Genomic DNA, 23,578 nt, shown 5'->3' on the forward strand with positions numbered 1-23,578 from the left:
GGAACACTATGAGAAAGTCCCAATTAAGCTTTTTTAACGCCTAAAACCGTCAAATATTATTCCATTTTTTGGCACATTCAAAAAAATCCATCATGACCGATTTTCCATGGTAAGCTATCCTTTACCAACGCAGTATTCAAAAACGCCAAACAAACATTTAAATCAAACCCACCATAAAAACGACACTCACTGGTTTATATACTTTGTTATTAAATGTTAAATAATAATTACACCCGTTGCATCTATTGACAGTACAGGACTGTAATAAATTCTTTGTTTTTACTCTACCTGTCCCTTTTTCCACGAAGACTCGATTTCATTGTTAAAGTCCAACTCTGCTTCTCAGCTCCAGCTTTTCGTTGAAACATTAATAAAAGTCACAAATATATTTAGCTAGTATAATGCAACCTATTCTAAAAGCAGATCTTTTACTACATTACTTGTATCTGATATGCAATGAAAAATTCAACAGTCCATTTTTTTTGCGTAAGGAATACGTAAATACGTCATTACATAAGACTAAATACTACATTACGTTTCAAATAGGGTCACGTCATCACGTATAACTTCTCTAACTTTGCGTCTCAAGAGTACTGTTGAAATCAAAAATGGTATCAGAAACTTGAAATCAAAAACTAAAACGAATATTTAATTAGTGTGAATTGGTAGCATGGTACTCAGGTCTATTTACAGCTGACTGCACTATACAAGAAGTACACAAAAAAGACATAAAATGCGATATTTGATGCTAAAAATGTACAGGCGGTAATTTGAAGTCCTTATACTCCAAATATCCCCACTCAAAACTCTTGTTACAAGGTTTGACCACCACACAAACTGCTCGGCACACCAAACATCGTTTGACTATTCGATTGTAAACAAGACGCACGTTCGATACTATGACGTCACAAACAATGATTAGAGTAAACAGAGTTGATGAATTTTGTTGGGCGGGAATACAATAAGTACGGTTGTTATTTGCTGATGAACATCGCGTTAATGACGCGGATCAATGTTGTCTGTTGTTCTCGAACAAATTTTTAAGAGTGAAATATCATTGATTTGTACTTTGACGTCAGACTTTTATGCTGTAATGCCCATATCATTTTTTTCGGCATTAACATTTTTATTACTATTTCTCTCTACTAACTTAAGGAAAATAAGTGATTACTTAGAAATAAAACCAGCAAACAATTGTATCAAAACTTTTTAAACTGGTAATAAAATCTGAATTGTACAGAAATTTTATGGTTAGGGCTCTATCTAGTGGCATAATCTAAAAAGAGCGGGAAACAAATAACTAAAGTTACAAAATTGTGAAGTAGATTCTGTGCAGTTTTTTTGTGGTTATAGCGTACTTTATGTACTGGTGTCAGCCGTGAACCTCTAAATTACGTTTGAAAATCGAAAATGTTTTAACAATGCAGCCTGTCTCAATTGTATCATTCAGTTTAAGTTTCAAAAAATGGCATTAATTAGTTGGCAAATGCGACGACTAAAAGAACCCATCCATTAATTGTGTCTGTATTTTCTTGCATATATTTCTTGGTATTGTTTGGTGGTTTCTAAAGGCTGTGTATTTATTTAAAGCTAGACTATAACAAGGTCTGATCTATAATTGGAATTCCTCTACTGGCACATCAAGTATTTGCGTTTATTTTAGCGTTTATTACCATGTTTTAATTGCAATAAACATACTTTGTAACAAAGGCATTGGTTACGTTTTAATGAGTTTGTAACAAAGGCTTTATTTATTTTTGAATTAGGTGGAGGTCATTGCCCAAAGCATTAAAAATTAGTCAACCAAAAAAGCTTATTTTTTGTCGATGTTTACACTTATTCAAGTTTAATTGCAAGCAGTGGAAAGAAGTTCATTTCTTCACTTCAGGAGAATAATAGCCAGCAAACTTGTAAACAGTGCCAAAGGTCTGTAAAAAAACAATTAAAATATAATGTCATGTACAGACAAGATTAGTATGAGTATATATACATAACTTTACAACGCTTACTTGTTGGGAAATATTGCCAATGCATCACAATGGTCAGGATCAATATTTGGGTCACATCCAGGGTTGCTCATTCCGGCCACTTCCTCATTTAAACACACACTGACATCTTTGTTAAAAGGAAATGGATCACACTTCATGCATGTGCCAGGATATGCATTGCCGGATGGGACTTCTGCACTTAAGTCATTACCTTAAATAAACGGTATGTTGGTTAAAACTGCACTTTACTTACTTTCACTTTACGATATATGAGTCTTTCATAAAAATACTGAAAATAATTCCATAAAAGAGTAATATCTTATTTGTGTAAAAATGACCTACAGTAATGTTTGAAAGTGGAGGGACCAACAAATTGTCTCGGAACTCTCCTGCTTTAGCATAACCCAATGTTCCACTCCCTCCAGCCAACCAACGATCATTGTGTCCAAGATATTTAAGAGGGTCATTCGGAATTGTAAGTTCAGTGTTTTCTACAAAACATTATATTTGTCTATAGGTCTGTAATAGAGGTTCAAACAGCAGGAATATAAACAGCTGTTGTGGTAGCAAAAATGATATGCTTTCTAAAAACAATCTGTTTTACATGCAATATTGGTTTTGTATGTTTTTATTCATTATACTTGTGTTTGAAGTCACCTGAATATCCGCTATGTTGATAGAAACATGTTTCATTATTCTGACTGTAGAACATAAAATCTGGTCCAGAGTTCACTCCATAAGGCCCTGTGTAACTTGTATATTCAACAACCTATTAAAAAAAATATGCGAATAAATATAAGTACTGAAAATTTCTTAAATGTTTTGGGGCTTTTTGAAAGGTTTAGCCAACCATTTTTAACTACTCCGTTACTAAAAAAGGGCATTGATATTCTGTCACACACTATAAACAAACCAAATGGCCCAAAATTCACAAACATTGCATTATGTTTGTTTTTGCATAAGATTATTTTAGCATCATACCTGGAAATGATTAACATGCATATGGACTGGATGGTTTGTGTTGGGTGAAGTGTTAATCAAATACCACTCCTGTAGTTTACCAACCTCAATTTTGTATCTAAATAACATGATTGGTTCCAGTATGACATGAAGTCACTGAACTAAGTCGAAAAACATTAATGGTTTAAATCAAACCCTACTCAGATAATCTTATTCTCCTATTATAACAATGCAGTTTGAATAAAACGGGTGCAGCAATGCACATGTTTGTTGTTTAAATGCTCTTTCTGTTACAGCAAATAGTCTTAAAACAACTTTTTACCTGTATGTGATGTCAGCTGGAAATTGTTCCCTATTAAGGGCTGTTATTGGGCTTAATTCCACCACAAATCGACCATTCACTTCTTCTTGAGATGCAGACATGAAATCACCTACGTAATCTGGTCTTTTTGGTAGGATGGTTTCGATTGGATCTGGACTTGCGACCTTCCCATTCACTTTGATGGTAAGTAGTGTGCCTGTAAATCTGCTGAGACTACCAAGTGACATGTCATCTGAACTGCTTGGGTTTGAACGAAGCTGCAATTGTGTTTTTTGGTTACTTGTCAAAAAAACAGGTGCAATTTACAAAAAAACAAAAAAACTTATAATGGGTTATGTTGAACCAGCTGCACATTAGTATTTTTTTAAATTATTTTGTAATTATAACAAATAAGTAGTACAGTATTTTAAAAACTGGTTGTTGGCAACATTTATGATGATTTGGTTGAATTGTTAAAAGAAGAATTTTTGGTGTGGGTAACTCTAGTCAGCATACAAGGCAATAGATCTGTTGAAAAAGGCGCTGTTATAAAACTTGTTTGATAATGGTTTTACAACAGAAAAAGGTACACATGACATTATTTTGCAAAAAAACATTGCTCACAACATATGTTCCTGGTGCTGAACAGGTGATCAGCCAATCCACTCGAGTTGATGGAGCCAACAGACTTTTGCCTTCTTTCATTGGGCGAGCTTCATTCAAATATACCCCATCTATAGCAATTTCACGGATGTCACAAGCAGATACACCATTGGCATCAACAAACTCAACCTCCAATGATGGACCTCCGCCAGCATTCAGTAATCTACAATGTAAATGGTGAGCTCCAAACCTGGCTGATTCCACAGAAACATGTAGTTAAATGCACAAACTTTTTTGTCTTATTTTTTAAAGATCAACTAAGATTTATTTTCTGCATTGGACAAGCATGGATAAATTATCTGTGCCAAATCTACCTTCTGAACTTTGGTCAATAACTATTGAGATGTTCAAAAAATAAAGGTATTTTATGTTTTTGGGGGAGTTTGAAAATTAAAAAAAAAATTACCTAACCTAAATCGTTTCATCTGGCCAGTCTTTATGTACAATGTTGGTTCAAGTTGTCCATTAGTTGTAAAGTAGCTGATTCCATTTGCATCATTGCTAATCCAATCCTTGAAAGTTTCTCCAGTTGATGCCACTATGTAGTTGGCAAGGCTAAATAAAGGGGTTGGTTATTATGTATTTTATGCATAAGAGTATTTGAAAGGCTTTAACAGTATGCTTACTTGTCAACATTATCTTCAATATCATCTTGCATTGACGCAAATTTGTATGCATTTTTCACATTTGAGTAAAGTAAAGTGGGTTGAAAAATTAGCTGTATATCATGTTGGCAATTAAATGGACAAGAAACTGATTTTAGTTGCTGTGACAACCCTGGGTCAGTTTCCTCATCCTCAACAATTATCATCCCTGCCATCCCACTGTGAAGCTAAAAAGAGTTTGTGGCTAAAAAATACGATTTGTTTTCTGAATTGTTTTTTTGTAAATTTTTTTGTTAGGTGCAAATGGTTATTTGATACTTTTGATTAGTGCCAAACCTGGAACAGAGTTGATCCATGAATGTGAGGGTGAAACCAGAATGTGCCACTGGGGTGATTTTCCTCAATGTTGTATACATAATGCAAACTGCCACCAGGACGTGCTTCAACCAACACATCATCCTCTGGAATCTGTGGTAATAATCATTCTTATATTTAATGATCAGTAACTAAGACTGTAAAATGGTGTCATTTATGTACAAAAGCAATATGCAGTTATGCAAATACTATAAGATTTGTATTTGGGAAGTGCTAAAGTTCCTCACTCAAAGTAACTTTCAAAATGGCATGTAAAAAGCTGTTGCACTGTGGCTAAAACTCAAAGAAAATATTTACAACTAGAAGGGTGGCTTAGCATTTGTTATTCGAACATTTGTTAAAAGGGTCACCATTTTAGGGATTAGTTGATTAAGTTGTGGTGCTACAGGGCAAAACATAACATTTGAGGACAGGTATGTTCAATAAACTTTACAGATTTCTTATAGTTGGGACGTTTTCTTAACGTTCATTTATTTTAGGGGGGTAATTGAATAAATGTTGGGGCTACAAGGTAAAACACATCAATCGAAACCTACAAATAGCGTAGTCCACATGCTACCAGAATTTTAGCAAATCCCGATTAATAAACTCACCCATTTTAGGGGGCTAGTGGGGTAAAATTGGGGCTACAAGGTTAAACATAACAATCAGCTCCTATGAATGGTAAATTCTGCAAGTGGTCTTAATTTTAGCCAATTCCGACATTGTTTAAAAAACTGACCCATTTTGGGGGGCTAGTAAGGTAACTAATGGGGTCCGACACATAAACTAAAAAATATGAAACCAAAAAAATTACTTTAGCCCTATCCGCCAATGTTTAAAATTTCGACCACTAGAGGTGTTTTGAACAACAACCGTTTATGTTTCTGACGTCATAGGGCTGTTAACAAGCCCCTAACTGCCGTGGCGCAAAAACGTCCACCAAGCAACCCACAAAGTCACAAATGAGTAACATACAACTGGTTGCCCTTGTAACGCTATTGTGCCCCAGAAATCTTTTGTTTGTGATGCCCAGTTACATACACATACGTTTTACACTTTGGGGGCTTGTAGGGTAATTGTTAGGGCTACAGGGTTGAACAGAACAATCGACACCTATAAATGACATACTTTACAAGCTATCCAAATTTCATCCAATTCTGACACTGTTTACAAACTCACCCATTTTAGGGGGCTAACAGGGTAAATACTAGGGTTATCTGGACAATCAAAGTGGGATACACATCTTTACAACTATATCTACCATCTGTATAAGTTTTGGCCACATCCATCAAACACTTGATGGCAAAACGAGTCAAACAAACTTTGGGAAAAAAATACCCATTTGAGGGGGCTAGCGGGGTAAATACTGAGGTCATCAACTAAAACAAAGTGGGATGCACATCTACATAACTATATCTACCATTGGTGTAAATTTTATCCAAGTCCGTTAAACATTTGATAGAAAAACGAGACGGACAAACTTTGGGAAGAAAAAAAAATATTTAAGTAAAATCAGTGTGTGTCCGTTCAGGGAAGGGGAGCCCATAATTATTACCCATGCTGAAATTGAACTTGTTTTTCAGACATGCTTACCTGTGGACTAATGTGGAGACCATGAGTGTGCATGTTGGTTGTGTTGGGAAACCTCAGGCTGTTTAGGGGCTCAGTTTTCTCCGGTTCCATGAGATCATTGTACTAAAAAATAATTATCAAATGAAAAAGGACAGTGAGCTTATAAAAACTCTTGTAAGTAAGTGCATTCTCATATTAATGGAAATTTTTGTCAACTTTGTATTAGTGAAATTTTTCCCTTGGTGAGGCACACCCGAATACGTGCTGTAAAAATACCTAACCACCTTACAATTTCCACGTTTGATACCCAATTGAATGCGCATTTTAGAAAACTCCCTAAAAAGATTGTGGTACTCGTGGTACGCCTAAACATTGATGTTGACATACCATCTGCTTCTTCGGGACATATTCTTATTTGGCATTAAACTAAACTAAGCAGATGTATTATATTATCTAACACGGTTCGTGGCGCACATTTGCTACACTTTTTGTCCCAGCACACTATTTTTTACACAAACTTCCCGGTTTACTCTTTGTAAAAGTCCGTCGAGTACAAGTACATTTAGCGTAAATGAATTTTATTTGTTTTGTCCTGCAATTCTACAGGACGCAACATTTCGGTTGTCTTCAATGCCTTTTTGATCTTGCTTCCACTATTAACTAGACTATGCTGGCGCTTTAAACACAAAAAGTGGCTATTGAACCGGCCACAGTAGTAGCTAATGATCAGCTGTTCTGTGTAGGAGTGCCAGGTGAATCGCTAAACGCACAACACGTTTTAAACTCTAATTACTTCAAGTTGGCATGAGAAAATTGAAGCGGGGACTTTGGAATCCATAACCTAAGGCAAAATTGGATAAAGCAACAAGGTTCGTCTTACGGCATATATCGCATAAAATATCAACAAACCTGCCCGGTGTGCTTTCGGACTCGCATAACGCAAGATAAACCAACTAGCGAGAGAAGACGCTACAGCGTTTTAGATTTATATGGGCGGAAAGTTTTCTCGCCAAAATACATTTTTGTAAAGAATTTAGGCCTAACTTTCGTGACAGGAAATTTTACCAAATCAAGTTTGATGACGTCACGTCGCTTTACGCGCCAAGTGGGACTTGGAATCTCCCCGTTGTAGGTTCTCCGCTGTAGCGATAACCAGTCAACCGTAAAATCAGCCACCTGCATAGTTAGAGATAGGGACAGGATTCCGTTTGTTGGGACCTCATGACGAGGTTGGCGCAAAAGTTCACCACCTGGCAAAAAAGTCAGTATTGTTTCAAATTATTGATGTATCTAATTACAGCATTTGGAAGATAGTCATAACCTTTTTGTATGTAAAAAGATACGTATTCGATTGGAAAGCAGGATTACACATTATGAATAAGGTGTATGTTCAGGGTTTTTATTTAAATATATTTTTTGTAGCTTTTTTGTTTAATCGGCGCCTAGACCAAACCATGCAGCTCCTCCAGTTAGCATGATAAAAAATAACTTGTTATTTTTTCGCCAACTTACCTACAAGTTCACATGGTTCTTGGAAACTACACGACGCCTGAGCATTGGACAAAGTGGGATAAAACGTCCCGATGCAGAAAAATACAATAATAAAATGTTTTGACATCTTGTAACAAAGTTACAAAAAGGACTGAACAATCCTTTAAACTGCGTCGTTAAGACAATTAGATTTTAGAAGAGCTATTATAGGTATAATGAAGATAGCCTAATCTTTTCATAAACTGTGGCCACATTACTTTAAAAACTATGTGTATTGATTTCTCTTTTTTTAAAATCAACTACAATTCAAGGGGGTCAAAGTTTTAACGAGATAGCCTCCTTACAACATTCGCACTTTATAGGGACTAACAAGTTGAAAAGCCATGTCCCACCAAATCTGTTCGATGCAATGGGGTACGACCTTTTAACATTTGTACGAATTCATACCGCTACAGTGTTATGAAGTACATGTATGTCTGTATAACTTCGACAAGCTTATTGTTTCACATTTGTTTTTAAATTTTGCGGAATATCGGTTACCCGTATCCGGTTCATGGTCGCACTTTGGAGACAATGCCATACGAAATAAAATAAACTACGGTAAAACCTCTGAGCGTTAATACTTATTGCCAAAAAATGTGTTGATTCAAATTTCGCATATGTGTTGTCGTTAGCTCAAGGGTAAGTTTTGCCATAAACGAAAGGTTTAGCTAACCGACTACAAATATAAATCTAATAAAAAAAACACCACTTTCTTACTTTTAACCAATCTTTGCAGCCTCGGCAAACCTTCGTTTTACATCACTCCTTATTGACTGCGTCGGGTCGTAAGTTATAAACAAATTACACTTGGTTTTGTCGAAGCGCATATTTCTATTTCTAAACTTGTCATTTTGGCTATTGTTTCGTGAATTCGCAAAATCATTGAATTCGAAACATGGAGGATTATTAAGGATATACGAAACGAGATTAAATTAGACCTCCGACTCTGACTATAAGATTCCTAAACGTTAGCTTTTACTGCTCATAACGTAAAATAACGAGTTTCGCTGATCGCGACCTTTACTTATTCACGTCCTTGTGAAAAGTTTATTGTTTCTGAGCCATTGACTTTGACCTGAGCTTTGTTCGTTCTTATCTAAAACACACATTAGTTACGCCATCAAACAGTTTATTCAATTATTAACACAAAACCGCGTTAAACATCTGGGACTAGGTTCAAGGACAGTTTTGCATTACAAAATGAATAACTTTACTAAAAAACAAATTGCCAGCGAAGTGAAATAAAACGTATTCATTTTATTAATCAGACGTTTCGACAAAAAACATTGTCATCATCAGTGAATATAATGTAAAATACAAGCGGAAACAAGCGCGTTTATATACACAGAAAAGTAACGAGAAAAGGTACAATCAACTACGTTACACTGAGAAAAAGTTTGCAGACAAACGAATGAATAACAAGTGATACTAAAATTGCTTTTCACCACCAAGATACCTCTTTGTTTTTCATACGTAAGCAGACGAACTTTGGTCTGATGAATATTGTAATCTTATTCTCGTTCAGCTGAACAGGGCTTAATTAACACAAGCTGAGGAGAAAGCCATACACCAGGGGACGGCAACCCCTGGCACGCGGCCAGGGTTGGCACGCGAGGTGGTTTGTCACGGTACGCCAACCGATTTGCGTGTTTATTTTGAAGTAACAATTTAACCCAAGGGTGTCCAACTCGAACACCCCGCCGTGCCAATTTTGGTTTTTAAATATACTTGCGTGCTAACGTTTGGCCTTTATTGGCAAATATGAACCCAACTGAATGGTTAGAAAAAAATTATGTCGTCAAATGCGAGTAAACTTGTTTCTTCTATCCAGAAACCTGTAATTCTGTTTATGCGCCACAAGATACAAATAGTTTGCATCAGGGCTAACGTTTTGTCAAAAAACGAATAATTTAATTAGTGGGTTGTGTAACTTTACTACTGATAATCTTTATTGAAGTTAGAATAGAGGCCAAGAAGAATCGATAGAAACAAATTTAATTGCGTTAAAATCCTAATGTTTACCATCTTATGGTGCAAAAGCTTGTGTGCCATTTTCAAATGCTCTGCGTGCTACTTTTGGCACGCGTACCACGTGTTGGACAACCTTGATTTAACCTGTTACACTGCTTGTTTATAGCTTTTATCGTGTCGTTGTCTTAAAATTCAGCCTTACATGCACAAAACACTCTGCTTTCTCTTTATTATTGATATCTGCTGGCACGAACCACTATTATTCAGAAAAAACATTGGCACACGAGGTCATTAACACATGGAAATAACAAGTAAATTTGCACGCGTCGCCTAAAAGGTTGCCGACCCCTGCCATACACCTATATAAATCCCAAATGCTGTTTAACATGTTTTAAAATAATGGTATAAACAACGCCTTATTGAGTCTTTGTGCTATATGTTTAAAACAGACATTTTTCAAAATTCTTGGATGGGGAATTGGCCTAATCCATGCAGAACTATCAAACTCATTCAGTTTTGCGAGTTATCACTCATCCAGATTTGACGCTTGACTGACAAGTAAACAATCACTTATATATTTCGGTATTATTATTTTCATTATAGGCTACTATTTCTCTCTACTTGGAAACTTTTAGGGTTAGAGTAAAAGAAGAAAAATATAAGTGATTACATAAAAATGAACCAAGCAAACAATTGTATCAAAACCGTTGAAACTGGTTGTAGGCTACGTCTTTTTTTACAAAATATGAATTCCACAGAAACTTGTGGTTAGGGCGTGCACCAGTGGCATAATGTTAAAAAAGGGCGGAAAAAAGGTGGAGCCACTAACGTGAGAACTCACAGTTCTGTATGTTAAACTTTGCCCCCAACCTTACCCCAGTTTCACTGAAAATTTTAAAAACTGCGCCAGAAATTAGCAAACTGGCTACTTTTGGTTCCTGCGTTATAAGCTTTACCGTGTAAACAAATTACTAAAGCAGTGCTTTTCAACCGGGTGCATCGTACACCCCAGGCAGGGCTGCCACTGAGAATTTTAAGATATCCCAAGGTTTGTCTGAAAATCCCAAGATAACTAATTCCCGCAGGCAACATAATCTTTATTATAGTTACCCCAGGTCCCAGCCATCACGTACATTTAAAAGGACGCTAAGAAATACCAGAAAAATACCAAAAATTCAATTTTTTTACTGGTACATGATACATCGGAAAGCCTGATAGTACTGGCCTGCTTCACTAGTTTTGACAAGGAATTTCAATCAACTTACACGGCTTAGAACACAAAATTGATGAAGCACTGTTACGCAAATCGTTACATAAAAAGATGATTTTTGCAAAAGATACATTTTTGTTTGCAACAATAGTATTAATTGTATCTTAAACGTATTAAACGGATAATTTCCTGAAATCCAAAAGTTTAAAAAGTTTTTCCCAAGATCCCAAGCTTAGCACTGAAATCCCAAGATCTTGCGAAAAACCCCAAGGAGTGGCAGCCCTGACCCCAGGGTGTAGCCTACTATAATTTTTTTAGGGTGTGCCACTTTGATGGGGTGTACTATAATTTTTTAGCATAAATTTTCCTTTGTGGTCTGGCGAAATTCGGTAAAGTCGTTTATTTAAGTCAGGAGTGTCCAACACGTGGCACGCGTGCCAAAAGTGACACGCAGAGCATTTAAAAATGGCACACAAGCTTTTGCACATTTAGATGATAAACATTAGGACTTGTCACGCTATTAAGTTTGTTTCTATTGATTCTTCTTGGCCTTTATTCCAAATTTAGTAAATATTAAAGTAGTTAAAGTTATACAACCCACTAATTGAATTGTTCGTTTTTCGACAAACCTTAACCCCCCTTGTCGTAAGCGAGTTTTAAAAAATGCCAGGGGCGCGAGTGCGTGTGCAGTATTTGTATCCGTACGTTACTTATGCGACTGATACCAATACCTTTTATGAGTTTAGTTTGTAGTTTCTGTCAGATTAGTTTGTATAATAGTTCCTTGATACAATATCTTTGTGTGGTTGGGACGTTTGCTGTGCGTCTAAGAACTTGTGCACGTACCGAAAGGACGATTGGCCGAATCAGCATTTTTAAATATACGATTTAGTTTTTAAGTAATTTGTTATGGCGGGAAACAATAGTAAAAGCAATTCAAGTTTCAAATATAGCAGACAATATATTGTTGACGCCTAAACTTAGTTAACCTTTGATCAAGTTTAGGCCGTTGCAAGACTTTGCAAGCGGACATTAAACACGGCTTAGGAATCGTTAATGCAAACCTACATAACAACGTCTAAAAGCGGCTATAGCCTATATATAAGCACATTGTATTGTTTAATGTTGGCCCAAGGAATTTATTTCACCAAAAAATTTACAATTATTATTATTTTAGAAAATTGGCACGGCGGTGTACTTGAGTTGGACACCCCTGATTTAAGTGATCAAAACACTCTACGTTACACTTTAGGATTTGTAGATGTTTTTTGCGGTTATTGGCAGGAAACTAATAGGTACATTACTCGCTTAACTTGGATGTAACACCTATGAAAGTTACTTCACAAATCGTCCATCTAGTTGTGGAGTTATAATGTCACAATACGTCAGTGATGTAATCACAGCAGCGTATTACTGGTTAGTGGAAGGAAAAGTGTACCTCGTGCTGGGTAGCGTTATTATTTCGTAAGAAGTAGTGTGTTTCAAAAGGTAACATAACACAGTGCTCTTCAACCTTTTATGGTTTGGTGAACCCTTAAAGTTGTTGTGATGCACACTGTTGTGATGCAACTCATGCACACTGTTTACTTAAAAGGTGAGATAAAAAGCGATACGAAAAATCATTATGCATATCGTCATGTCAATTAAACCGAGAGGAGCTGCCGAAGTTTTACACACTGTCAGTAAGAGTTCGATTGATTTGCTACCAACATGCCTAGCATATGTTCGAAAATTTTCTATGAAACATCAGCAAAAAAGCCAACACTCGATTTCCCGAATGTAACACACACACTATCAAACTTGACACGAGAAAATAATACTGAAAAAGTTTACCTGCGTTATACATCAGTTGAAACCTACATCTTTTTCTAATAAAGTCAAAATATTGTGTCCAATATTAATGGTTCTTTAAAAGTTTGTGATGCACCCTTGTATACCTTTCCGTACTGGTGCACCCCATGCATATATTGGTGCACCCTAGGGTGCACCGTGCACACCAGTTGAAGAGCACTGACATAACACACCAAACGCAAACGTAGCTTGTAATACCTACACAGGAATCAAATTTATTTTACGTGTTCAAGTTTGCAAAAGTATCGAATCGGCATTGCAGTTTCGACACGGAATTCGCGCACATGGGTGGCCGCTGCAATTATATTTTCCGCGCATTAAAAAATGAACAATATAATCCCCAACTGCCAATTAACATCCAGAATAAATGAAAACGTCAAAATTGGCATTATTACGTCAAAAGTTTTGTTTAGACTTTGCTCTGGAGCAAACTTGACGAAAATCACTGTAGCGAGTGGCGCAAAATGGTTTTTCCCTATGCGTTGTTTAAAAACAAAGGATTTCGTGTAGCTTGCTTTGTACGTACTCGAAATATACCGACCATTTGAAAGAGCGCATGTAAATGAAAGAAACGCATATCTGTAATGCACGAATATAAATGCGACCAAACAATTTCTGGCGTGGCAGCATGGCTATTTTCTAATGGCTACCAGTACCACCCCAGAGATTTTTAGTGGGGAGGCACGCCACCCCTGTCACCCGGGGAATCGACGCCTATGTAGCACCATAATATGCAACACACCTATGAGCAAGTATCACAACAGCCAAGTTTGCGTTTGAAAGTATAGTGTACAGTACATGGTACAAGTACAACTGTACCTGAAGTGTACTTAGCTTGTGGACTACAAAATTTTATTAATGGCGTCAATATTTTGTATTTCTCTTGTTAGTCATGGTTATTTTTGCATTAAAAAGTTAATTATTGGGGGTGTACGATTTGTGAGTAAACATTAAAAGAATGTACCATTTCAAAAACGGTTGACAATAGAGCACTGATCTCAAGTTACAAATTAAGTAGATTAATATAAATCTGTATTTGGATGTTTTTTCCATGCTTTTTGTGATGACTGTTTATTTATACCACATTGGTATGGGTATGGTAAAACTCCTGCCTATAATTGAGATTCCTCCACTGTCAAGTCGAGTTTTACAGACATTTATGCTTTTATTACCAATTTTTATTGTAATTGACATATATTGTCACAAAGGCCTAAATTATGTTTTGATCACACATATCTAATTTTGTTCTCGGGAAAAAAACTGATGCTTGAGATAACCGTTGAAAGATAAGTTAAAGAAACACTATTTTAGCGTTTCTCAAAATGCATAAAATGGTCCAAATACTGTTTGTTACATCACAAATAATACAAAAAGTATCAATATCTTTGTTATTGTGCGCGAATTTACGCCTTTCTATTGTTAATTGTGATGAAATGAACAAGGTTTGCTAATGGAGAAGATTTCATAGTTTTTAACACAATTTTTATTGTTTGACGGTAGCACCACTGACTCTGAATTAGACTGTGCTGTTCTTGGTTCCACAAAAGCGCTTTGCAGACACGTTTGGAGGGCCTTGTAATGTATGTGGCCCTTGGCTGATTTTTTTTAAATTTCACCCGGCCTGCTGTGAAAAAAGTTTGGTGACCCCTGGTTTAAACAGAGACAAATTAATCTGTTAAAAATATTATTTTTTGTCAATGGTTGCGATTAGAGATGTACCGAATATTCGGTTTGCCGAATTTATTCGGCCGAATCGGCCATTTTTGCAAAGATTCGGTTTCGGCCGAATAATTTGTTGCGATTCGGCCGCAACCGAATCTTTTACGAGCACCCATTTAAAGCGTTAAACGTGTCCTTTCTTCTTAGTGCCAACAAAAATCGCGTCAGTCATTATATTCTTTAACATATTGACGCTTTTCCCACTGCAGACAAAAAAATCAGTAATTCATTGTTGGGTTGGCAATCATGCTTGAGGCAATGTTAAACCCCACAGAACTAAAATGCAGACGAAACACAACCATTCTGCACTAAGTGTCAAGTAGATAAACTTATGTTTTCATGTCATACGCATAGCGTACGACTTTGCGTGACGTCATAAATGATTAGGTTGATTCGGCCGAATTTATTCGGCAAAACCGCCGAATATTCGGTTTCGGCCGAATCGAAATTTCGCCGATTCGGTACATCCCTAGTTACAATGTCATTCAAGTGTAATTGCAGGCAGTTAAAGGGAGATAATTTCTGTCGTCCGAAAAATAATAGCCAACAAACTTTCACCAGCGTGCAGTTTGCCAACTTCAATTTTGTATTTAAATGACATGATTGGTTCCAGCATGACATGAAATCGAAACGCATAATGGGTAAAATCAAACTTACACAGATGATTTTATTCTCCCATATTAACAATGCAGTTGAAAAAATGGGTGCATCACTGGATATGTTCATTGTTTAAATGCTTTTTTTCCGTTACAGCAAACAAAAAAACAACAACCTTTTACCTGTATGTTATGTCAGCTGGAAATTTTTTCCTATTAAGGGCTGTTATTGGGCTTAATTCCACCACAAATCGGCCATTCACTTCTTCTTGAGATGCAGACATGAAATTACCTACATAATCTGGTCTTTTTGGTAGGATGGTTTCAAATGGATCTGGAGCTACACTCTCCCCAATCACTTTGATGGTAAGTAGTGTGCCTGTATATCTACCAAGTGACATGTCATCTACTGAGACTACCAAGTGACATGTCACTGCTTGGGTTTGAACGAAGCTGCAATTGTGTTTTTATGTGTTACTTGTCATAAAAAAAAACAATAAAAAGATGCAATTAAAGTTGAGCCAGCTGTTGCATTAGATTATTGGTACTATATTTCAATATCATTTTATCCCATATATTGTGAAACAACCATTCTTTTTTGAATGATGACAAACAGTAGCACAGTATTAAAAAAAACTGGTTGTTGGCAACATTTATGGCATTTTAATATATTTTTGAAAGAAACATTTTTGTTGTTGATAAATCTAGGTTTGTCCAGCATAAAATCTTCTATGATAACAGTTTTCAACAGAAAAGGTACATATGGCTTTATTTTGCAAAAAGCATTCAATGCTTACAAGGTATGTTCCTGGTGATGAACAGGTGATCTGCCAATCAACTCGAGTTGATGGAGCTAACATACTTTTGCCTTCTTTCATTAAGCGAGCTTCATCTAAATATACCCCATCTATTGCAATTTCACGGATGTCACAGGCAGATACACCATTGGTATCAACAACTTCAATCTCCAATGATGGACCTCTGCCAGCATCCAGTAATCTAAAATGTAAATGGTAAGCTCAAAACCTGACTGATTACACAAACACATGTAGTTTAACTGCACAATCTTTTTGGTCTTATTTTTAAATGATCAAATTAGAATTTATTGTCTGTAGTGGGCAAGGGTAAATAAATTTTCAGTTCCAAGTCTGCTTTCTGAACTTTGGCCAATAACTATCAAAATGTTTAAAAATGAAGGTATTTTATGTTTTTTGGGAGTTTGAAATTTTTTCAAAAAATTTGCTCAGCCTAAATCGTTTCAGCTGGCCAGTCATTATGTTCAATGTTGGTTTAAGTTGTCCATTAGTTGTAAAGTAGCTGATTCCATTTGCGTCGTTGCTAATCCAATCCTTGAAAGTTTTTCCAGTTGATGCCACTATGTAGTTGGCAAGGCTAAATAAAGAGGTTGGTTGGTATGTATTTTATGAAGAAGAGTAATTAAAAAGCTTTAAAATGTATGCTTACTTGTCAATGCCATCTTCAATGTCATCTTGCATTGATGCAAATTTGTATGCATTCTTCACATTTGAGTACAGTAAAGTGGGTTGAAAAATAAGCTGTATATCATGTTCGCAATTAAATGGACAAGAAACAGATTTTAGTTGCTGTGACAACCCTGGGTCAGTTTCCTCATCCTCAACAATTATCATCCCTGCCATCCCACTGTGAAGCTAAAAGGAGTTTGTGGCTAGGAAATACTATTTTCTCTAATTTTTTTGTTTGTTCTATGCTGGAAAAATATAAGTTTTAATGCTCATGTGATGTTTTAAATTGTGTCAAACCTGAAACAGAGTTGATCCATGAACATGAGGGTGAAACCAGAATGTGCCACTGGGATGATTTTCCTCAATGTTGTATTCATAAGACAAATCGCCACCAGGACGTGCTTCAACCACCACATCCTCTTCCTATGGTAAATATTCATTTTTTTATGAAACCTGAAATATTTGTTATAGTCATGAACAAAACAAATAGTCCTAGTTTACTAATATGTACTATCAGATTTGTATTGGGAATGTTACTCACTTAAGATAACCTCCAAAATGGCAAATGGAAGGCTGGACTGTGGCTAAATTTGAAGAAAATATTGGTGGGTTTCCTTCCCTGTGAGGGGACGCATCTTGTTTTTAGTTTGTTTTTTTTTGGAAGAAGTTTGTCCATTAACTTTTGGCATGTAATCTTTGGATGAAACTTTCACAGATGGTAGATACAGTTTGATCAAATAACCCAAGTATTTTTACCGCTAGACCCCAATAGAAGATACGGCACTTGTTTGTGCATTACTTGGTTGATGTTTTTGCACATGTCAGTCAGAGTGGTGTTAATAGCCGTGTGAGATCAGAAGTGTTAACACATGTTGCTAATAACACCTCCAGTGCTTAGAATTTTAAACATTGGCTAATTTGGATGACATGTTGCATGACTGTTGATTGGGTCATTGTGGTTTTATATTTTATCCTTTGGTGTGTTAAATTCTATCAGTTACCCCACTTACCCCATAAAATGGATGCGTTTTTTAAACAGTGTCAAAATTAAATGAAATTTGTATAGGATGTACAATTTATTATTTATAGATGTCAATTGTTGTGTTTCACCCTCTGGCCCCAACATTTACCCAACTACCCCCCAAAATCAGGTCATTTTTTTAACCATGTTTGAATTGCATAGAACTTGGACACCTCAGAGCAGTGGTTCTTAACCGGTGGGAAATTTCCCACTAAATTTAGGGCATGCAGAGGGAAATTGTGCAAGTCAGGGCTCACCAAACTCCGGCCTGCGGATCAGATCAGGCCTTGAGTTAACCGTTTAAAGTTAATTTACTGCGAAAGTATTCCCTCAAAAACATTTAAGATTAATTTCACCAAGTTTCACAAGACACATAAAAATCCGAAGACCGTTTGTTACACCACAGACAAGCTTAACAGTATCAATGCCCTTGTCACTGTGTGCAAATAAATGCCTTTCTTATGTTAATTGTGATGCAATAAGTGACTATTGCAAGCAGAGAAGACTTCATTATTCTGCACTATTTTACTCTCTCACAAAAGCACTTTTTAATCCTATTAAGATTGCAGTAAGCCTTTAAGCTTTTGCAGGTCCCGACAAAAGTGCTTCACAAAACTATTTTAACTGAAGAATACATTGTTGTTAATTAAGGGCACAACACATCAATATAAATATAACATAGAGGTGGAAAATCGAACTTGTTGATTGACTTAAGTGGGAAACTTCACCAGGATGGTTAAGAACTACTGCCTTAGAGAGTGTGCCATTTACAGGTGTCGATTGTTGTGTTCAATCCTGTAGCTCTATCACTGTGTTTGACCTTATGACACTAAACTTTTTTCTCTTAAAATGCATTATTTACAACTTTGTGTATGTGGGGACCAAAAGTTAAAAAGACAGTGGATGATATGTGACCCAATTTAAAATAAGTGTAGTAAATATAATAATATTTTAAAATAGTTGAAAGCAGGGGTGTCCAACTCGAACACACCGCCGTGCCAATTTTGGTTTTTAAATATACTTGCGTACCAACGTTTGGTACTTTTTTTTAACCATGTATTAAAGTCTGAACGGTACGGGCTCAATCCGTTAACTTGGCCAGTTTGTAGAACCCTATTAAATGGTTAGAAAAAATGTCGTCAAGTGCGAGTTAACTTATTTATGATACTCCAGAAACACTTTATTTTGTTTATGCGACGCAAAATACAAATAATTTGCAACGGAGCTGAAGTTTTGTCAAAAAACGAACAATTTCATGAGCGAGTTGTGTAACTTTACTACTGATAATCTTTACTGAAGTTAGAATAAAAGCCAAGAAGAAGAAGAAATAGAAACGAATTTAATTGCGTGACAAATTTAGTGTTTACTATCTAAATGTGCAAAAGCTTGTGTGCCATTTTCAAATGCTCTGCGTGCCTCTTTTGGCACGCGTGCCACGTGTTGGACACCCCTGGGTTAAGGTGTATATGCCAGCGGAATATGTGCTAAGCCATTCTTCTAGTTGACAATTAATACCCATGCTAGAATGGAACATTTTTTTCAGGCATACCCACCTTTGGACTAATGTGGAGTCCGTGTGTGTGCATGTTGGTTGTGTTCGGAAACCTCAGACTGTTTAGGGGGTCAGTTTTCTCCGGTAACATAAGATCATTAAACTATAAATTAAGCAACTGGTGAAAAAGTAATTAATAAAAAAATGCTTTGGTCGGTGCATTCTCATATCAATGCAAGTTCTTATCAGCATGGCCTTACCAAAACACTTTCCTTATTAAGCCTCAGCCAACAACACAGCCAAATACAGACCAATCTGGTTAATCGCATAATCCGTTTACTTGCATCACAATTAAAAATCCCAAACTGTCGTCCATCGTTTGTTAAGAAAATTGTCCAGTTAATCTCATACCGGTTTATTACATAAACTGCATCGATTTTTAACGAAATATGCGATTAACTAGAAAAATGATCTCTATGTGAAAGTCGCGTGAACCGAGATTTTCAAATGGAAAAAGACGACATGATGGTGTAATCAACTCATGTTTGTTCGACCTTTACTAGGCCATCATTTTTAAAACTTGTCAAATTGCCTGCGCTGAAGCAACAGTTTAAAATGAATATTGACTTTTGTTAGACCAGTGGTTATTAACCTTTTTTCTTGCTGCACCCCTTTTATATCACCTACCAATTTTCGCACCCCCTTTGTAATTTCCTAAATAACAAAACTATTGTAATTTAATTTGTATACAAGCATCCTCGCACCTCCTAGAAACAGTTCTCTCACCCCTTGGGGGGAGGGGGGAGAGATGCGTGCACCCCTGGTTAAGAACCCCTGTGTTAGAGTGTCAGTTAATGTAAAAGGATGACCAATCTTAATTACACGTTAAGTTTTTGGGAAGTTCCCAAATCGGAATGTTGGGCCACTTCCCAAGTATCAGGATACGATGTGATGTAACGTATCCTTCAATTAGATCTAGCTACAAGAGAAAGCACAAAACAAGCGAACTGGTGGAGTGTATGTGCTCTAATTAAAGGGTGTGTGTGCGTTGCTATTGTTTCCCCATCACATTCGGTGGATTGCACCATAGCCACGACAGTTAAAAAGCAATACATCATGTCCTGCGCTGTGTAAGATCATCTACTTTTAACATAAGAGTATACTTATTGTTATTCTCGGCAACTAAATAGAGAAAGTAATACTACTTGGCCATAGTTTTTCACTGCAACTTTGTATTAGCTGGGGAAGTGAAAATTAGCACTTAATATGTTATCGGCGTGTACTGTTTACATAGCAACCGGCTTACTAGGTTTTTTTGCGCGCATTTAACTAAATTTCTACGCATAAATTTCGCAAAAACTCCCTGGTTTTAATTAGCCCTAATTTAAGGATTTTATTCGTTTTGCGATTCTGAATGACGAAACATCCCGGTGGTTTTCAAAGCTCAGCATTTATATCCTGAAAACAGTTTGTTTTTGCGGGTGTAGGAAGTTCCAGTAGCACACGCGACAGTTTTTTAACAAAGCTGAACTGTTAATAGATGTAATGATATGAGAGGCGTCACGTAAAATCTAGCCTACGTTTTGGTCTGGCTTCCATTATCTACGAGACTGTCGATTAAGGATGACCTAAATTTCTTGACAGGAAATTTTACCAAATTAAGTCTGATGACGTCACGTCGCTTTACGCGCCAAGTTCGACTGGGTATTTCTCCATTGTAGGTCCTCCGCTGTAGCGATAACCAATCGACCGTAAAATCTGCCACCTGCACAGAAAGAACTAGGGACAGGTTTCCGTCTGTTGAGACCTCATGAACAGGTTGGCGCAAAGTATCACCACCTGGTAAAATAAAAAAAGACAGTACTGTTTCAAATTATTGATGTAGCTAATTACAGCATTCGAAAGATAGCTATAACGTGTTTGTATTTTAGAAGATGCTTGTTCAGTCTGAGGTTATCCGTGCAGAGATTTCTTATAAAAATAATCCTTTGTAGCTGTTTTGCTCAATCGGCGCCCAAGCCATACCATTGAGCTCCAACAATTAGAATTATTACAAATATACACAATATGTTATTTTTTTCTGCCAACTAACCTTCAAGTCCACATGGCGCTTGAAAACTGCACGACACCTGCATGGGCGCCGCCACGTAGGGGCAAGAGGGGGCACTAAATTTACAATTCATAAACCCATGTTACTTTTTGATCGAATACCTTTTAACTTTTTCGGGGCTCTTTTGTTTCTTTTATTTCCGCAACTACAAATATCTGAATCGGTACATTCGAATGCTATTCGAATTGTTTGCTTCTTACAACAACTGAACAATTCGTGAATACAAATAACTAGAACTGTTAATTCGAATACAATTCGAATTGCTACATCTCAAAAAGTACAAAGTTTTTCATGAATACGAATACACGCTTGGTTTTTTTCGAATTACACGTTGTTGTTTTTCGGTCAACTATTCATAAATACTAATACTTGACACGTTTTATTCGAATAGAATTCGAATTGCTGCCACCTTAACATTACGAAACAAATCGTGAATACGAATACTTCACTTGCATTAATGAATTGCCGAACTTTAAAAAGTGCGTAGAATTAATTCATGAATAAGAATACATGCCTTGGTTTATTCGAATTACTTGTCGTTGTAGCTTGGTCAACAATTCATGAATACAAATACTTGACTCGTTTTATTCGAATACCATTCGAATGGCTGTCACTCAAAAATTACCAAAGTATTAATAAATTCGAATACAGTAATGCAGGTATTCGTTAAGTATTCGAATACAAGACGCGTGTATTCGACCCCATGTCTGACTCCAGGTATGATAGAATTCCTAAGAAGTAACTAGGTTTAAAAAAAAATTGCAGCCTCCGCAAACTATTGTTTTAAACGAATATACTGTTGTTGCCAGGCATAATGTATCAACAACATTTCAGCTCTTCCGGCAGTTTTTTTATTTCTAATATGCCAACGTTTCGATGTCCCATATGAAACACCTTCATCAGGGTAATGACATAAATTGCAAACACAAGTATTTATAAACTGAAAAGGGCGGCGAAACACACATACAAAAAAGGGGGCGGTGGTAAAAAACGCAGTGCGCATCAATGGTCGAGTGATAACACCTAGCTCAATGGTGCAAAAGCGACCGATAAGTTATCGGCATTAGAACGTCCGTTTTAACGTTCATCGTGTTGGTGTGGGAATGTATGTTCCACGACTCCAGGAAACCTCGCTTGTGAAAATCGGTTTCTCTCGCTAACACCTGGGCGACAGAAAAGTTTATGGTGTGGTTGAGAACAGTAGCATGTTGTGCTAATGCCGACTTTTTGGCATCTTTCTTGGCTACATGTTTTAAACCTCTTACTGACAGCGTCGGATGGTTAAACAAAAAATACGACACGTGGTTTTGACGAAGCACACATTTCTTTAAGTTACTTGTTATTTTGCCATAGGCTAATTGTTAGGTGAATTTGCAAAATCAATCTATTTGAAACAGATAACTTAGGATGCAAATTAAATTAAATTAGACCTTGCACCAGCCCCACGTTGACTGCGTTGATTTTGACTCATAGCTAGCTGGAATAAAAAGATTCAATTACCTAAACGTTCTCTTTATCTGTCCACTCCTGACATAATTGACGCGCACTTCGCTGATCTCGACCTTCACTTATTTACGACTTGCTGATATAACTTGGTTGTTTTCAAACTATTGACCTGGACTTTGATCGTTCTTAACTAAAACGCACTTAGTTAAGTCAACAGTTTGGTTAATTATTATTACAAAACTGCATCCAACATGCGGAACTAAGGTAAAGGTCAGTGTTGCATTACAAAACTGAATAACATATGACACTAAACATAAAAGCTATTGCTGCCAGGCATAATATCAAGTTTGTGGAGCTCTTCTGGCAAATGTGATTTTATTCCGACGTTTCGACGTCCTATATACACTATAGTAGTCGCCAGTAGTGTTATTTACCCTGATGACGACGACCTGTATAGGAAACGTCGGAATAAAATTACATTTGCCAGAAGAGCGCTGCTCTACAAACTTCAAACGACACAAAATTGAGTCAATTTTTAATATTTGTCACACGTGATACAAACTAAAGATATTAGTATCGTGATGTTAAAATTTTCACCTTAACTACACCTCTCTTTTTTGTTGTTGTTTCGTTTTCGTAGCAAGCTTTCATGACTTACGACTGTTTTAAAGATCGTGATATGTTTATTAGGCTACTTTA

At 36.5% G+C, this 23,578-nt stretch overlaps 2 protein-coding genes and 2 long non-coding RNA genes across 9 annotated transcripts; 1 reads left to right on the top strand and 3 right to left on the bottom strand.

The window, feature by feature from the left end:
• Positions 1-1,861: 1,861 nt before the first annotated feature.
• On the bottom strand, positions 1,862-2,146 carry LOC145217593 (uncharacterized). The gene is made up of 2 exons (XR_013857439.1): positions 2,010-2,146; positions 1,862-1,928 (listed from the first exon to the last, which is right to left on the bottom strand). It is a non-coding gene; the product is annotated as an uncharacterized LOC145217593 (long non-coding RNA).
• Positions 1,862-7,362, top strand: LOC145217601 (uncharacterized). Of its 4 annotated transcripts, none has more exons than XR_013857443.1 (7): positions 1,862-1,926; positions 2,128-2,463; positions 3,245-3,453; positions 3,899-4,089; positions 4,165-4,272; positions 4,815-4,990; positions 6,458-6,522. It is a non-coding gene; the product is annotated as an uncharacterized LOC145217601 (long non-coding RNA). The 4 variants fall into 4 exon arrangements; XR_013857442.1 differs by having other exon boundaries at positions 1,865-1,926; positions 2,071-2,463; XR_013857444.1 differs by lacking the exon at positions 1,862-1,926 and having other exon boundaries at positions 2,151-2,211; positions 2,333-2,463.
• LOC145217568 (uncharacterized) lies at positions 2,243-7,414 on the bottom strand. Its single transcript, XM_080084841.1, has 10 exons — positions 7,356-7,414; positions 6,468-6,569; positions 4,854-4,985; positions 4,539-4,744; positions 4,324-4,467; positions 3,874-4,075; positions 3,271-3,527; positions 2,970-3,066; positions 2,646-2,757; positions 2,243-2,479 (listed from the first exon to the last, which is right to left on the bottom strand). Exons 1-10 carry the CDS (start codon positions 7,380-7,382, stop codon positions 2,244-2,246), a joined length of 1,515 nt encoding a protein of 504 aa, XP_079940967.1. The 5' UTR covers positions 7,383-7,414; the 3' UTR covers position 2,243.
• Positions 7,415-9,216: 1,802 nt separating this feature from the next.
• LOC145217577 (uncharacterized) lies at positions 9,217-22,354 on the bottom strand. Of its 3 annotated transcripts, none has more exons than XM_080084861.1 (7): positions 21,416-22,354; positions 20,978-21,162; positions 19,385-19,486; positions 17,108-17,233; positions 16,791-16,996; positions 16,124-16,718; positions 9,217-15,779 (listed from the first exon to the last, which is right to left on the bottom strand). In XM_080084861.1, the coding sequence occupies exons 1-6, from the start codon at positions 21,504-21,506 to the stop codon at positions 16,529-16,531; spliced, it is 900 nt and encodes a 299-aa protein (XP_079940987.1). In that variant the 5' UTR covers positions 21,507-22,354; the 3' UTR covers positions 9,217-15,779; positions 16,124-16,528. The 3 variants fall into 3 exon arrangements, with proteins under 3 accessions (XP_079940987.1, XP_079940978.1, XP_079940994.1); XM_080084852.1 differs by having other exon boundaries at positions 17,108-17,229; positions 19,381-19,486; XM_080084868.1 differs by having other exon boundaries at positions 9,217-15,803; positions 17,108-17,229; positions 19,381-19,486.
• Positions 22,355-23,578: the final 1,224 nt, after the last annotated feature.

The sequence above is a fragment of the Phallusia mammillata genome, chromosome 1 (genome assembly GCF_965637545.1).
Source record: "Phallusia mammillata chromosome 1, kaPhaMamm4.hap1.1, whole genome shotgun sequence".
NCBI lineage: Eukaryota > Metazoa > Chordata > Ascidiacea > Phlebobranchia > Ascidiidae > Phallusia > Phallusia mammillata.